At 41.4% G+C, this 16,735-nt stretch overlaps 1 protein-coding gene across 7 annotated transcripts in view; it reads right to left on the minus strand.

Annotated features, from left to right (window-relative positions):
- The window catches only part of Ppp2r2a (protein phosphatase 2, regulatory subunit B, alpha), a 59,287-nt gene extending 42,598 nt beyond the window's left edge, over positions 1-16,689 (minus strand). For 2 of the 7 annotated variants that reach the window (XM_063273916.1, XM_063273915.1), the window contains exons 1-2: positions 15,009-15,781; positions 14,564-14,638 (exon numbers count right to left, since the gene is read on the minus strand). In XM_063273916.1, coding sequence (XP_063129986.1) covers positions 14,564-14,638; positions 15,009-15,072 — 139 coding nt within the window. In that variant the 5' untranslated portion in view covers positions 15,073-15,781. Of the gene's footprint in view, positions 1-12,731; positions 12,812-14,563; positions 14,639-15,008; positions 15,782-16,356 lie in introns of those variants that run through there. The other 5 variants (XM_063273918.1, XM_039092957.1, XM_063273917.1 and 2 more) reach the window with 4 other exon arrangements.
- Between the last annotated feature and the right edge of the window lie 46 nt (positions 16,690-16,735).

Raw genomic sequence — 16,735 nt, forward strand, 5'->3', positions numbered from 1 at the left:
ACCCCCTCCCAACAAAGAAAACCAACCCCAATGTCCTAAGGCAAATTGTCACTATGAATCAGAAGTCATAAAAAAAGATGTATTGATCCAACAATCGTATTTCTTAATAAATATATCCTAAATAAAGTGTTAGGAACTATATGAACCAAGTATGGTGTGATATATCCCTGTAGTTCCTGCACTCTTGGTAGTGGTTAAACAAGAGGATCAGAAAGTCATCAAAGTTATCTTTGAATACTAGTAAGTTTGAGGTTAGCCTGAGTTACATAAAATTTTGTCTCAAAAAAAGTTTTTAACTAAAATAAATAATTCTCAACCCAAATGTCTACACTAAATATACCAGTTAGACATACAACTACAGCCACTTATCATTCAAACGTGACTTAGCATAATGCAAAGCATGTATTTTATGAAATATATGTTCACAACAGAAAAGACCCAGATGTTAATAGACATGTCTAAAATTCGAGAGATGACACTGTATGAGTTCATAGCTAAAAAGTGCTACAGGGAAACAGGCTAACGTTAGCTGTTTCCTTTAACACTTAGCAGACATTTTACATTTATCGAACCGTAATTATTTAGTGTGCATATATGTGGTGCATGTGTGTCACAGACTGAAAGGCAGTCAAAGGACAACCTTCAGGAGTCTGTTCTTTCCCTGTACCAGGTCCCTTAAGAGACATAAACAGAGAATTATGAATTGGAGACCAACCTGATCTATGTGAGTTTAATAAACCAATCATAAGAGACTGCTTGAAGCAGGTGTGCTTTTATGGCAGCATTTGGGAGGCCAGCTAGATCTACATAGCAAGTTCCAAGACAACCAAAGCTACCTGTCTCACCCTGTCTCACACAAAAGGCTGCTTGGTTGCCTTTACTTGAGGTGTCTTAAGTAGTTAAGTACAATGGTGAGCCTCCATTGTAGTGATGTAGGACCACCATCTTCCATGGAGCTTCAATGTTTATGGGATCAAAAGTTTGGGGGAAGAGATGGCTCAGTGGTTAAGAGCATTGACTGCTCTTCCAGTGGTCCTGAGTTCAATTCCCAGCAACCACATGGTAACTATCTGTAATAGGATCTGATGCCCTCTTCTGATGTGTCTGATGACAGCTACAGTGTACTCACATAAATAAATAAACCTTTAAAAAGTTATGGAGTCAGGTTCACGCCTTTAGTTCTAGAACCTGGAAGGCAGAGGACAGGCAGGGCTGCACAGTGAAACCCTGTCTCAAAAAACCAAACCAAACTAAACTAAAAGTTCTGAAGACATCACCAGGTTAGGCTTAAACTCAGTATAAGTGCCTAACAAGCATTATGACCCCAGGTTCAAGAAAGAGGACAGAAAGACAAAGGCAGAGACAAAAGTATTTCACTCGAGGAATTCACTGTGCTGTTAGTAAATGATCCCAGTAACAATCATTCCCATGCTGTTTTCTTTACTTACTACATACAATAGCCTGTTCTTTTCAACAATCTTACCATCCTAGTAGTCAACAGAAAATACAGAAGAGTCCTTCTATCCCCTTTAGAAATCTAACTATAGTCAGCAATTTGGACCTTTATCTTACCTTGAGGCAAACTGGAAAAACAAAACAGAAGAAAGACGACACAAGCCCACACCAAAGCACTTCTATGTGTCGTCTGCAGAAGAGCAACAGCTGCAGAAGAGCAAGTTCTCAGAAGCAATGCTGCTCAAAGCTAACATTCCCAGAACTTTAGAAAAATTTAAAATTACCACGCACAAAAAAAAATCCTCTTTACATAGTTTCATTTTTCTCTGAATGTCTGTCTCTCTTGCAGTAATAGGGATAAACACAGAGCCACACATACACACACCAAGTGTTCTCCCAGGGTTATACCGTCAGCCATATTTTTCTTTCTTTCTTTTTTTAAAGATCTATTTATTTATTTTCATGTACACTGTCGCTTTCTTCATGCCTTCCAGAAGAGGTATCAGATCCCATTACAGATAGTTGTGAGCTACCATGTGGTTGCTGGGAATTGAAGCTGGGTCCTCTGGAAGAGCAGCCAGTGCTCTTAACTGCTGAACCATCTCTTTAGTCCCCATATTTTTCTTTCTTAATACAGAACACTGTGGAGTTTTAACTAACTAACTAACACACTCTCTCTTCCCCTTCTCTCTCAGAATGAAATTATGAAATGTACACATAGTTCAAGTCAATATATTCCTGTACTATTTCTGTTGTTGAGACAAAGCAGATAGCAGAGGGAACAGCTGACACTAAACCTGTCAACACTAGTACCTAAAGATTCATGCCACTAATATTAAAGCCAGTATTCTTTCTCTCCTTTTCTATGTTTTCCAAGACAGGGTTTCTTTGTGAAGCCCTGGCTATCCCAGAACTCAATCTGTAGGTCAAGCTGGTCTCCTCTCTTAACTCAAGAGATCCACTGCTTCTGTTTCCCGACTGCTGGGGATTAAAGGCATGTATGTACTGACACCACCTAGCTTAAATCAGTATTCTTAAGAAAGAATATTCTCTTAGCCAGTATAGGGAAGCTCATTTGTAACCCCAGTACTAGGGAAGCTGAAGCAGGAGTATCAGTTAAACTAGAGGCCAGCCTGAGGTTCACAGTAAATTCAAGATCAGCCCTAGCTACAATGACAGATTATCTCAAATGGGGTTAAGTGGTATAAACGCTATCATAACTAAAATACCCCTGCAATATGCATGCAAAGACAGAACTAGTTTAAAGCAGAGGTACAGCATCCCATCATTCAGGAAGTGGAGGCAGGGGGACGGCCATAGAGCTGTCTAAACCAAATACTGAGTTCCAGGTCAGTTCAGACAACTAAAATGAAGACTCTGGCTCAAAAGTTAAATACCCAAACTTGGTGGAGCACACTTTTAATCCAGATGTCTGAGAGCAGCCTGGTCTAGCACATTCAAGGGTAATCAAGTACAATCATGAAACCCTGTTTAAAAGTGTGTGTGCGTGTGTTTTAAAAAGTGTTTATGACTCCTGTCACAAACTGCCTGATTTGGATAGACCTAAGTGCTCTTAAACCCTGTGGTGTTTTTCTATACCTAGTGAGCCATTATTGATTAAACTCTACTGTATTCCCTCTTCTGAAGTCAATCAGTACGCTCAAAATTCAGTGAGACCCTGTCTCAAAAAGGTAGAGCTGGGCTTGGTTGAAACACCTTTAAGCCATCTCTTGGGAGACCGGGAGAGGCAGGCAGATCTTCTGCTTTTAGAGGCCAACCAGTCCTACATAAGAGAGTTCAAGGGCCAGCCAGGATTACATGATGAGACCCATCCATCCATCCATCCATCCATCCATCCATCCATCCATCCAGCAAGCAATCAAGTCATTCACGTTATAAACAAGATGTGGCAGCACACACCTATAATATCAATATTTGGTAATTTGAGGCAGAGGATCAAAGTTTACAACCAGTCTCAAAACAAAAAAAAAGAGACAAATTTGAGCTGGTGGTTTACACTGCTGCAAATCTCTTCAGTGCCTGGCCTGCTTTAACAAGATTCTCATGACATGACAATCAGCTGCATTTTCTGGGAGGGAAAAAAACAGCCTCATGTAGCAATGTGGCTGATAAGGGAAGAATATTATTTAATAGTCTTGAGGTGGGTAGGTAGTGATAGCACTACAGTCAAATTTGACAGGTGATAGTTTTTGGTTTTTTTGTTTTTGTTTTTTTTTTTTTTAGGATTCTATCTATCTATCTATCTATCTATCTATCTATCTATCTATCTATCTATCTATCTATCTATCTATATACAAGTATACTGTCTTTATGCACCCCAGAAGAAGGCATCAGATCTCATTAGAGATGGTTGTAAGCCACTGTGTGGTTGCTGAGAATCTGAACTCAGAACCCCTGGAAAAGCATCTCTCTAGCCCGACAGGCAGTAGTTTCTTAGAGCTCTGTAACCTGAAAAGAGCGCAGTGGCCTGCATCCTCAGTCCCAAAGCCCTTGCTTATACTTGCTTCAACAAATGCTTCTAACACCTCATGCACTGGTCACCTGTAACACATTACTTAGACATGCAGATTTTCCAAAGCACTGACACAATTCATTACACAATGTTAGTACTACTGATTTCATCGGAAAGGCCTTTGAAAATCTGAAACTGTCAAGTCCATGATGACATACACATTTTCCAAAACCCCAACTTTTGCTTGAAAACTCAAATTTTACCATTGTCAACAAATACTATTACATCAACAGGTTCAATGCTCATCTGAGAAAACCAAATATCCATGATTCAATAATTCAATAACTACTCCCTGTCAGGTCTTTCTTTTTTTTTTTTTCCTTTTCTTTTTTTCTTTTGGACATAGGCATTCACAAAGCCCATAGCCCAAACTGCTGTAAACTCTGCAGCCCAAGGTGGCCTCCAACTCCTGATCCTCCTACTCCACTCTCCAAGTTTAGTCTTGCTGGCCTGCACCATTTATTAGTTCTTTACTTATTTTTGAGATTAGATTTTACTGTATAACCCTGGCTGGTGTAAAACTTGCTATGTAGACCAGGCTAGCCTCAAACTCATAGAGATCTGCCTGCTTCAGGGATTAAATGTATGCTGTCAGCTCTTTAAAGTAAAATAAAACAAAGAGAGCAGCCAGCTCTGTAAAGAGCTTTACCAAAGCTCTTCCTTACATAGTATACGCCTTACCCTGCTGCAGAAATGCTTTTGGTGTTTTCCATTTTGTAATAAAACTTTTATCTGCCAGGTATTCAAGCCGAAAGTAACACTTCTTACTGCTGTGCCAAGGGTGTTCTGAAGAACTGGTCAGTTCTAGCTGGGTGTGGTGGTGCACACCATTACTCCTAGCACTTGGGAGGAGGCAGAGGCAGGTGAACTGTGATCTGAGTTCAAGTCCAGTCAAGACTACATAGAGACTCTGTCTCAAAAGATATCATCCTCATCCTCATCATGCTCTCAGTGGCTCCAATGTGTTACTGAGGTTACTGTGACCACTAGTAATGCTGGTGCCACTGCACTGATTAACACCAACCAAGACTCCTACAGACTGACACATCTTTCTCACCATTGCTATAAACAACACAGTATAGAAGGCAAATTCATTGTAATGTATAGTATTATGAAAATACTTTAAATTCATAAATGTTTTCAATGAGTTTAGAGGTTGCCAAACCATACACTGAGAGCAATAAGACTTAGTAACAACTATTTTCACAGTGGTTATAAATTCTGACCAGAAAAATGACTGTGTATAAACACATACAAACTTACATTCGTCATTAAAAGCTTCATAAAGAATTCTAACCCGTCTAGAGTTCATATCTTTTTCAAAATAACATTAGCAGAAAATTCAGTAAATGCCCAAACTGAAATAATATCAAAACAAAAGTATGGGCTGGGGGTCCGCAGTAGAATGCTTGCCTTGTATATGCAAGGTCCTCAGTTCAAGGTGTCATACTGGTGTCGGCTTCCCCTAAAATAAACTGCATTGTAAACACCAAGCAAAACAAGCAGAAAAGCCCAGGCATGTTCATGGTGGCCTATATTCCTAGTACTCGGGAGGGGCAAGGCTGAACATCTTGAACATCTACTAAATTAAATTAAATCTACTAAAATAAATTGACTAAATTAAAAACAATCTGAATTAAAACAGGATCAACTTGTCCTTTTTTGACAGGGTCTTGCTCTGTATCCTACAATAGCCTCAAACTCACAGTCTCTCTGGCCCCAAATCTCCAGAATGCTGTGATTACAGGTACAGCCACAGAGCTCAGGTTGGAGATCAGCATTTGAAATGAAATTGCATTAGGAAAATGAAGACAAGATAAGTATCTTAGTGGCTCTACTTGCCCAAGATTACAGTTAATACATTAACCTTCTCAATGTGGTCTGCTTATTTCACAGGGCTTTTGTGAAGATTAACCAATGAATACATATAAAGCAATGGTCCAGGAAGAATGGCTCAAGCCAGTCATCTCAGCACATTGGAAAGCAGAAGCAGGAGGCAGACTGCTATGAGTTCTGGGCCAGCCTGGGCAACAGAATGAGACAGCATCTCCAAATACAAAAAAAGTAAGACCAGTGAGATAGCTCAGTAGTTAAGACTCTTCCCACTGCTAATCTGTAGTCAATCCCCAGGGACCCACATAAAACACTCCAAGCTGTCCTCTAATCTCCACCATGTGAGTCACTGAACAATATATACATAAACATAATTTTAAAAATGAAAAGATACGCCAGGTGGTAGTAGCGCTCGCCTTTAACCCCAGCACTCTGGGATGCAGAAGCCTGGATACAGAACAAGCTCCAGAATAGCCAGGACTACACAGTGAAACCCTGTCTCAAACACAAACAAAAAACTAGATTGTTATCTAGCATAAAAACCCCAAAATGCAGGCCACTTCACCAGCTTCACATTACCTAAGATGCAGATGTTTACAGTCTAACAAAAGACAGCACAGGGCTACTTTAGGCATTTCTACAAAAGATACAAATACAGACAAGGAAGGTAAAGGAAGAACCCTGTGGAGCTGGATCTCACTGGAAGTAACAAAATAATCTGCTATCTTAAATTCTGTATTAAAGAACACTAGGCCAGCGTGGTCTACAGAGCAAGTTCCAGGACAGCCAGGGTTAGCCAGAAAAACCCTGTCTGGGGGAAAACAAATAAACAAAGAGGAAAAAATAAATAAATGTATACTCCATGAGCCTGTACTATATAAATGTCCAACAATCCTTGCAGCTGTTGTTAATTAACAACCAGGCCAACTCTTCTACACACTTGGCATAGACAGAAAAAACTCTAATCTGTGTCCAGGGTTTTGTTTTTGGGTTTTTTTGGGGTTTTTTTTTTTTGTTTGTTTTGTTTTGTTTTGTTCTTGGTTTTTTGGTTCAATGTAGGGTTTCTCTGGGTAATAGCCTTGGTTGTCCTGAACTCACTTTGTAGACCAGGCTGGCCTCCAACTCAAAGAGATCTGCCCGTCTCTGCCTTTTGACTGCTGGGATTAAAGGTATGTGTCAAAACTTCCTGGTTTATTAATAATTTGTATATTTATGTACATTGGTGTTTTGCTTGTATATATGTCTGTATACGGGTCCCCTAGAACAGGAGTTACAGACAGTTTTTAGCTGTCATGTGGGTGCTGGGAATTGGCCCCAGGTCCTCTGGACTAACTACTGAGCCACCTCTCCAGCCCTCCAGGTTTTTATTTCTTTCTTCTATTAAGGAAGCAACCTGAGGCACCTTAATTACTCAATTATAATTTCAATCTTCACCTCAGGTAAGAAAAGGGAAAATCACAACTGAGACTGCTAGCCAAATACCGATCTTCAACATTTCAATTTTCCCATTAAAGCGTTAACTTACAATGTCATTATCTGTATTCTTACAACTCATCCTAAAGAACCAGGCAATTTGCCTACTGAGTCAAGCAATGTCCCTCATTCACATTCCACCATTTCCAAGGACTTGACTGATTTTAAATTGGTTATAAAATTTTAATTTTCAATTTATTTTAAAAACTTGAAACAAATGGCAGCTAATTCACTTTTAATAGCCACTACTTCTTATAGACTTGTAATCAGTAAACGTATAAAAGAAAAAAAATTACCTTAAAATACATCAAAGAGAGCTAGAGAGATAGCTCAGTGGTTAAGAGCACTGACTGACTGCTCTTCTAAAGGTCCTGAGTTCAAATCCCAGCAACCACATGATGGCTCACAACTATCTGTAATGAGATCTGATGCCCTCTTCTGGTGTGTCTGAAGAGAGCGACAGTGTACTTATATATAATAAATACATGAATCTTCAAAAAAAAAAATACAACAAAGAAACTCTGATACTACAAACTGCCAGTAAAGTTATTTACCGGGCAAATTTCTAGAGCAGCAGCATGGCCCATGAAGATGACTAGGTCAATCAGTAGCAAACCTGGTTCTAGAAGATATCTCAGACAGAGAAAGAGAAGGTGGTGGTAGTGCATGCCTTTAATTCCAGCTCTTGGAAGACAGTCAAGTGAATCTCTTTGAGTTCAGGGACAGCAGCCTGGTCTACAGAGCAAGTTCTGGGACAGCCAAGGCTATTTTACACAGAGAAACCCTATCTTGAAGAACAGGAGGAGGAAAAAATATTTTGCCAAGAACCAGTCAACAAGTCTAAATTCTACCAAAACAGGAAGCAAAGATACAATGCATTTTGATTCAGGTTTCATAAAATCAGGTTTTAGGTAACAAAATCCTATCCTAAAATAATTCCCTATGAAATAAAGCTTAAGACTATCAAATATGCAGGTTAGAAATATATTTAAAAGTTAAAAATTATATCTTAAAAATGATTAAATTAGCAGGGTGTAGTGGTATACTCCTGCAATCCTAAGGCTTCTGAGATGGGAGCCAGAGGATCACAAGTTCCAAGGGCGCCTCTGCTACACAATGAATTTAGGAGTCTGTTTAGGAGTGCTACATAAGGAGTTTGAGGCCAGCCTCGAGTTTGATCTCAAAGACCAAATGGAAGTGGGGTTGGGGGGGGCGGGGTAGGGAATCCCTGCTGTTTCATTTTACAATTTGAATTCATACTATAGCTATACTATAGTATGAATATACTAAGAGCTATAGATAGGAAAAAATGAAGGGGTGGGAATAGAAAATGGGAGAACTTGTGGCCTGGCTCTCTACTGATGTGACTGATGGGCAGTACAAGCTCATCACACCACTCCACACACTTCCCTTAAAGATCAGAAGCTCTGCTATCAGATTTTATGCTGCAAAAAAAGACTCAGACAGGGGCTGGGGATTTAGCTCAGTGGTAGAGCGCTTACCTAGGAAGCGCAAGGCCCTGGGTTCGGTCCCCAGCTCCGAAAAAAAAAAAAAAAAAGAACCAAAAAAAAAAAATCCGTTAAAAAAAAAGACTCAGACAGACACAAAAATGAACAGTCAATAACTAGGGAAAGTGATAGCATGGATCCCCACTGGTTCAACACTAAACATGAACATGGTGCTAACAATGCAGGCAGACTCTCAAACAAAACACACAAGTGGCACTAAAGGGCAAAGAGATGTGGCTGATGATGGGAAGAGCTTAGTCTTCATCTATTAGAGAGAAGACTGAGCTGAAGTGTGTAAAACTGATGCAGCTGCATCATCATTTTACTCCTCCCCAAATGCAAGTGAGCACAAGGAACAATACAAGAGCTTAAGATTGTCTTCAGGATCACAGACAAGGGAGTAAAGGGAATTTGCAGTGTTTCATCCTAGCCATTACTAGGGCATTGGATTCAAAACCAAACAAGCCTGCATAGACCTGCCACCTTCCCCAAACAAACATAAATGTTTTAAAGTATTAAAACCAAAACCAGGGGCTGGAAAGATGGCTCAGTGGTTAAGACCACTGGCTCCTCTTCTAGAGGACCCATATGGCAGCTCACAACTTTTTGTAGCTCCAATTTCTGGGGACCTGGCACCTTCACAGACATACATGCAAGCAAAACACCAATAACATAAAAAATATATAAATCTTTTAAAAACAAATGGCAGAGCTGTGCTAGCACACACCTTTGATTCCAGCACTTAAGAGGCAGAGGCAGGCGATCTGAGGTCAAGGCCAGAGTGAGTTCCAGGACATCCAGGGCTACACGGTGGAGGTGGAGGTGGAGGTGGAGGTGGAGGTGGAGGTGGAGGTGGAGGGGGAGGGGGAGGGGGAGGAGGGGGAGCAGGGGGAGCAGGGGGAGCAGGGGGAGGAGGGGGAGGAAAGAAACAAACAAAAAATAAAATCAAAAAGCTAACAAACCAAAAATATTCAGGTTAATCAAAAATGGCCAACATTTATCTATACACCTATCACCCAGGTCAAGATGTTTTAAGCACCCCAACCTCATCAGAACTTCCTCCTATTTGTTTAGAGGGGCTGCTTTTATGCTAATTAATAGTTTTTTGTGATCCTACTATGTCTTATGTGTCTCTAGTCTACAACCCAGTCTTCAATTTGTTTAGTCTCTATAAGTGTAATCAAAACCCGTGTACCATGAGGGGAGGGAATAAAAGCAAAATACAATGTTCCATATATATGAAGATGTCATAAACTCATTAGCTAACTAGAAGAATTTTTAAAGTCTAAGCATAGTTACATTGTCCTATATTCCTAGCATGTGGGAGGTGGAGGCAAGAGGATCATCAGTTTAAGTTTAAGGTCATCCACAGATTTAAGAGTTTGAGTGTCCACACATAAACATACTAAGCCTTCACTTTGGCCAACAAAGTATTAGCAGCTATTTTAAAAATACTCTATGGACTACAGAGATGGCTCAGAGGATAAGAACACTGACTACTCTTCCAGAGAACCCCAGTCTGATTATAAGGACCTACATGGCAGCCCCACAACTGTCTGCAACTGCAAATCTAGAGGTTATCTAACACCTTTATCTGACATTGGTGGGCAAAAGGCACACATTCAGTACAAAGATATATGTGCCGGCAAAGCATCTACATAAAATAAATAAAACAATTCCCCAGTTTCTTCAACTAATCCCTTACTTGCTCTAAGCATTGAAATAAAAATAAATCTTTACATGGCTCTTACAAGAAAGGCATGCTCATGTGCACCTGAAATATCAGCACTGAGGCAAGAAGATCTTGAACTCCATGCCAGCAAAGACTATATACCACATTAAAAAAGAAAGGAGTTCTGAGCCACAAGAGACACAGTCTCAAAAAATATCAGGCCAGATATGGTAGCACTTAAGAGGCAGTTGGAGGTGGATCTCTGTGAGTTCAAGAACAGCAAGCAAGTCCCAGGATCACCCAGGGTTACTCAGTAAGACTACGTCTCAAAAACAAAACAAGCCCGTCCATTCTTATGAGCAAGGTAGTGGGTTTTTTTATAGTTATACATTCATTTAAACATCAAAATAACATTAAGTCAGGGTTTTTAGTAAACCTTTTATAATAGATTTATTTCACAAGGTAAACTGATTTGCCCAACACCACAGTAATAACTAAGGAAGACTCAAACTTTAGCCTAAAACCTGAGTCTGTGCTCTTAACCAACTCAAAACAAAAAGTTACAAGTCAAGAAAAATCAAAGACTTAAAATACACAGTGTTATGGTGACCTCACAGATTTTGAGAACTCCATGACATGAAAAAACTAGAATGACAGAATTTAGTACCTCAACTTCCTCTCAGGAAGCTACTCCAAAGATAAAGCACACAAGCTGCAGGCCTGCAGACCTGTGTAGATAGAACAGTAAGTAACTTAGCATCTAAGTGTCCTGCCTTGAAGACCAAATAGGCAAAGACAGCAAGAGCCCGTGGCTGAGTGTCATACTCAGTTCTGTACCTAATAAAAACTCCTAAGCCTTGAGAAGTCAGTTTAGTAAAGACATAGTCTGAATTGAGGCCCGTCCCTATTGAGTCAGCATCTTAAAACAACTTATCAGTAGTACTAACATGGAGCTGCCTCCTGACATCTTTGAGAACTAACAAAAGCAGAGAGAAACAGCAGAAATCACTTCATCTAGTCCCATCAATTTTATGGCTGAGTACAGGAGCCCAGAAAGGCTAAATGCAAAGCAGCAGACTGAACTGTTGGAGCACTTGTTATAGCTACAGTGTCACTGCACTATAAAGCTGCAAACCAGAAACAGCAGGGCCCTGACATCAGCTATCCTACACTTTTTACCTCTCTTCTTCCTTTCAAACCCTAGCAGAGGAACACTGGCACTCCAGCTATCCAATGCCTACTGTATGCCAGGCGTTGTTCTAGGCCAAGCAGTTTACCTATGACATTTTCAGAGAAACAAAGATCTTTGGCACTAGGCTTAAAGTGTAACTAGAGACTGAAGGTACTAAATATAGCATTTATTTAACAAAGTAATATAAAATAGATTTTTAAAAATGATTTCCACAGGAGGTAATTAAGAAGTTATAGGTGTGACTGTGGGTGAGTGGGATTCTGGTAAGGGAACAACTGTAGGAGGATGTCAGACATATCAATGGGATTAACAGGCTGGGGATGTAGCTAAGTGGCAGAGCACTTGCCTAGTATGCACAAGGCCCTAGGTTCAAACTCCAGAATAGCAAAAACAATCTGAAGTAGAGTGCATACTGTTTGCTTGTACAGTCAGTATCAGTTCAACGGCCTCATTAGCTTAAGAGTAACACACTGAAAAAACATACTTTGCCAGCTGAAATTTAGTTTCTAAGCAGTGGATCCAATGATCCATTGCAGATTTCCAAGAAAGAAGACAAACCAGAGTTGTGTTTAAAATTAGAGGTATAACACAGGAAGAAAATGGTACTCATTTAAGAAGTTAACGCAGCTAGGCATGGTAGTCACACTTTTAACCCCAGCACTAGAGAGGCAGAAGCAGTCACATTTCTGTGAGTTCAAAGCCAGCCTCGTTCCAGGACAGCCAGAACTACAGAGAAAGTGTCTCCCAAAGAAAGGTTACAAGGCAGGTATAGAAGATGAACTACACAAATAAATCAGCATGTCCTGGCTGCTGCCTGGCTACAAGGGCACAGTCAGACAACATAAGCTATTGAGAGAAAAAAAAAAATCAGAATATATCATTAACAAAATGCAGGCAGTCTAAGGGCCACGATAACAACCATTTAAAGATAATAATCTCTATCTATGGGCCATGTATAATAATCATATTCTACATTTGAAAAGCAAAACTTCCCTCTCATTAACATAATAGACAAAGGTATACAAACTATAGTTTCCAAGAATCTGGAAATCAAAGCAGTGTAACCTGAAAACAATGTTGTTGATGTACTTGTGAAGACAGAGCACTAGAACAAGTCCTGTTCTTCAAGCCTCCAAGTCTTCACACTGTAAGTTAGGAGCACACTGTCATTACACATATCCTAGAAAGTTATTAAACAATCAAGAAGAGCAAAGTGAAGCCATTAAGAACTGACAGACAAGAATTAAACTGATCCATCACATATATTTTGTGTAGTATCACAAACTATCACTTGTTTTGGTTAAGTAATTGATGTTCAGTTTAGAAAATCAATTTCTTCTGATTGAGTGAAGTCTTCTCCCCATGATTAACAAGAAGTAACCCGAGTTTAAGGGTAGACATCTTATATTCTAGACACCACACACCCAGTTCACACCACACACCACACAACATTCAGGAGACCTTTGATAAGGGAATAAACAGTGCAACCAAGAAAGGTTTTCCAAGTAGAGAGCACTTTCATAATGTGTTATTGCACAACTACACAAAGCTGAGGAGCCAGTATCTGAGGGCCTACTACTCAACAGGTAATGGAGTTACAAAATCAGGAATTCGAGACTCCTCCCTTCAACACAGGATTTCTCAAAATGAGTTCCACAGAAAAGCAGCACAGACTGACCATCACTGAATCATTCCTAAACCCTTTTATCCTTTCCAAGTTTCTGGACTCTCATGTGAGAAAGGGATGAGGACCACCAGAAAGCAAAGGTGGGAGAGTCTGTAAGACGCAACAAGTTTGCCAATGACTTTCTACAGGACTCACCCCCAACACCATGCACACACTGGTGACAAATGTCACCACACAAGCATCTCCTTAGTCAATAGTCTTTGGACTACTACCACCTGAAAAACCCCTCACGACAGCAGCAGAGAACCACAAGGAAAGGTGCCACCTAGAGGGGCACACATTTTCACAGACAACCAGGAATACACAGTCTTCTTTGACTACAGTTTAGAAAAATCCCACTAACTTTACTGGGGAGGCAGAGGCAGAGGCAGGCGGATGGATCTCCGAATTCAAGAACAGCCTAGTCTACATAGAAAGTTCAAAGCCCGCTAGGGACAGACAAGACACACACATAGACACACATCCACCACCACTTCTCTCTCTCTCTCTCTCTCTCTCTCTCTCTCTCTCTCTCTCTCTCACACACACACACAAGCACACACACAATAATCCCACAAACTTTAAATATTTCTGAGCAAAGAATCCCTTTTAAGATCATTTGTCTCTACCACAAAAGATCAGCTCAGACTGCATCCAAGACCTTGACATTCCAAAACTTCAGATACATTTTGAAATAAATTAGCAAGTTTCTATCTCAAAAAAAAGTCCCCTACAAAACAGTGATTTATTATATCTTATCTATCTTAACCACATATACAAATCCCTGCAACATAATAAAGTAAATAATTTGAGCCAGCATTTTCTCAGCAAACATGTCAACCAATACTACAATTTCAAAGCAGTTACGTTCAAAAGAAACTAAGTCTCCCCACAGAATAAGAGGTGCTGTTGGGAGCATTTCTGAGCTAAGCACAGCTGGTGTCAATCTCTCCTCTATCTAAAGACAAAACATGAAGTCCAGTCATTTATGTGTAGAATTTATGTAACAAGAAAACCTTAGTCACACACACCTTAGAACACTTACTGATCACCTTTACTTCATTAACTCAATGAAAAAAATAAGATAAACAAGCCATAAGAAGATATGCAGACTTTTCAGAAAGGTGATTTTTAAAACTATTGTCCTGCTTCTTGGACAACAAACACAAAACATTGAGTTCCTTCGGTACCCAGGAGTCAATACTCAGGTGTCATTGTTAAAATTTCTTACCTTCTGCTACGTCATCATCAACTGCTCCTTTCACCTGAGAAAAACACCATTGAATATCATTCCCTCCTCCAGCTCCTGGAAGAATAAAACATAGCAATTAAAATTGAGTTCTGTTCTGTTTACGCTCATAAACACAGTGATGGTATCTGTGGCTGGCAGGATACTCCCTGCATAACTACCACTGGGCCCACAGATTTGGAACCAAATTAGGCTCCGAAAGTTGGTAGTATATTAAAAACAAATCTGCAGGTATGAAATATTCAAAGGCATACAGCCTAACAATAATTATCGGCATACAGATACTCAAAACCGCACTTCTGCTTTCCCCTCCCCTTAAAGACAGCCAGAGCCTTTCAAGTAAGACCTACCAGGGGGAAAAAAACCAACAAAGTTAGTTTTCCTTTAAAGGTACAAAAGGCCCACAAGAGTTATAAGTCTAAACTACCATGAAATATAGAACGAAGAGAAAACTTCGGGAACATTACTGCCAGAGAGGAGGGATGATTCATGTGGACTAAGCAAACACAACACCCATTTCTTTGCGTTCGTGAGGAGCAAATCACTGGCTGCAGACAGAGGAAAAGGGGCGGAAATGCATGCCTGGGAAGAGATGGTCAAAGGAAGCTGCTTCTGCCTCCATTCACCTAAAGGACCCAGAAAAAGCAATTTTACTAATCTGTCAAGTCCTACAATACAGCTCCAATTATCATTTCATTGTTCAGCAAGGTCAAAGGACAGCTTGTTTACATTGCAAACAGTAAACCAGACCAGCATAACTTCTCTAAAGGTCCTATTATCTATGTAACTATTGAAAAGACAGGAAAATTTGTTTAATCTCCGACACTCACTGCCCAGCACTAAAGAGGAAATGGAGCGGGGAGCACCGCCTGGATTTCTGGAAAAGAAACTGAATCTCAATCTAGAATTACTCAACTAGATAAAGGGCTTCAATACTAAAATGTACAAAGATAACCGACTCTCAAACGACATTAAACCTCACTTTTCCTTTACCCACTCCTTGCTAAATTATTCCCCAATCAGGCTTTCTCCCCCCTGCAAGCTTTTATAAAATCCCTCTCCCTTTGGCTATTTATATCGCCAAACTCCACAACTATTTTAACTCCAAGAAACCCTTCTGGGAAAAGGACATCTGCACAAACGCTACCGTGCAAAATGCAAAGTTTAAATTACCTTTTTCTCCCACCCAGCCCCCACCACGAGTCTTTGCAACTTCTATTAAAGGCTTTGCATTCATGAGTGGCCAAAAAAAAAATAAATAAATAAGTCAAGGAAGGGAGCACAATCGCAACAAAATTCAGGCTTACATCCTCAAAACCTGATTTACCCATTAATGTTTGTGCGGTGCTGCGGGAACTGTGAGTGGGGGGTATATGATTCCATTGTATTTTAACTTGCAAAGCGCTCTTCCGTATTATCAGTCCAGAATACATTTCTACAGGAAGGTTCGCAATAGACCGGGAAGAGGAATGAATATGTAAGGAGGAGCGGAGGGAGCAGGGTGCAGAGGAGATCCATCTGCACGCCTGCACCCGCCCCACCCACGTCGTCTCCCACCCCCACCGCACCCATGCCCTGTTCCTGTAGTGCCAGGCCCCGGGCCGGGCCTCCAGGCCCCACAGTCCCAGCTCAGTGCCAGGCCGGCCCGCCCGCCCGCCCCGCACTCGGCCAGCGCCCCAGGCCGAGGCCCCGCCACCACCGTCGCTAGGGGGTGACGGAGAGCGCGCAGAGGAAGCGGCACCCTGTCAGCCGCCCAAGGGCCGTTTCTTCTTTACCTGCCATGTCGCGCTGCAAATGGTGACCCTGCCGGGCTCGTCCGGGCCTCCGCGACCGGGGCTCAGCCCCCTCACCTGGGGATGGGGGGATCGAGGGCGCGGATGGAGGCGGATGGCACCTGAGGGGGGAGGGGACGGGGACCTGGGCGGAAAGGAAGCAGCCCGGGCGGAGCTGTCGGCAGGATGGTGGCGTTCACTCAGGGGCGTCCTGTCTCGTGCTCCTTCTCCCGCGGTGAAGACGGCAGCGGCGGCGGCGGCAGCGGCGGCGGCTAGGACAGCGACGGCGGCCCCGGCGGCAGGGGCAGGCGACTCCACTTTCAAAATGGCGCCCGCTGGCTGCCCGGTGACGTCACTCGAGGGGGCGGGCCGTCTTTGGGGC

This window comes from Rattus norvegicus, chromosome 15 (genome assembly GCF_036323735.1).
Source record: "Rattus norvegicus strain BN/NHsdMcwi chromosome 15, GRCr8, whole genome shotgun sequence".
Taxonomy (NCBI): Eukaryota; Metazoa; Chordata; class Mammalia; order Rodentia; family Muridae; genus Rattus; species Rattus norvegicus.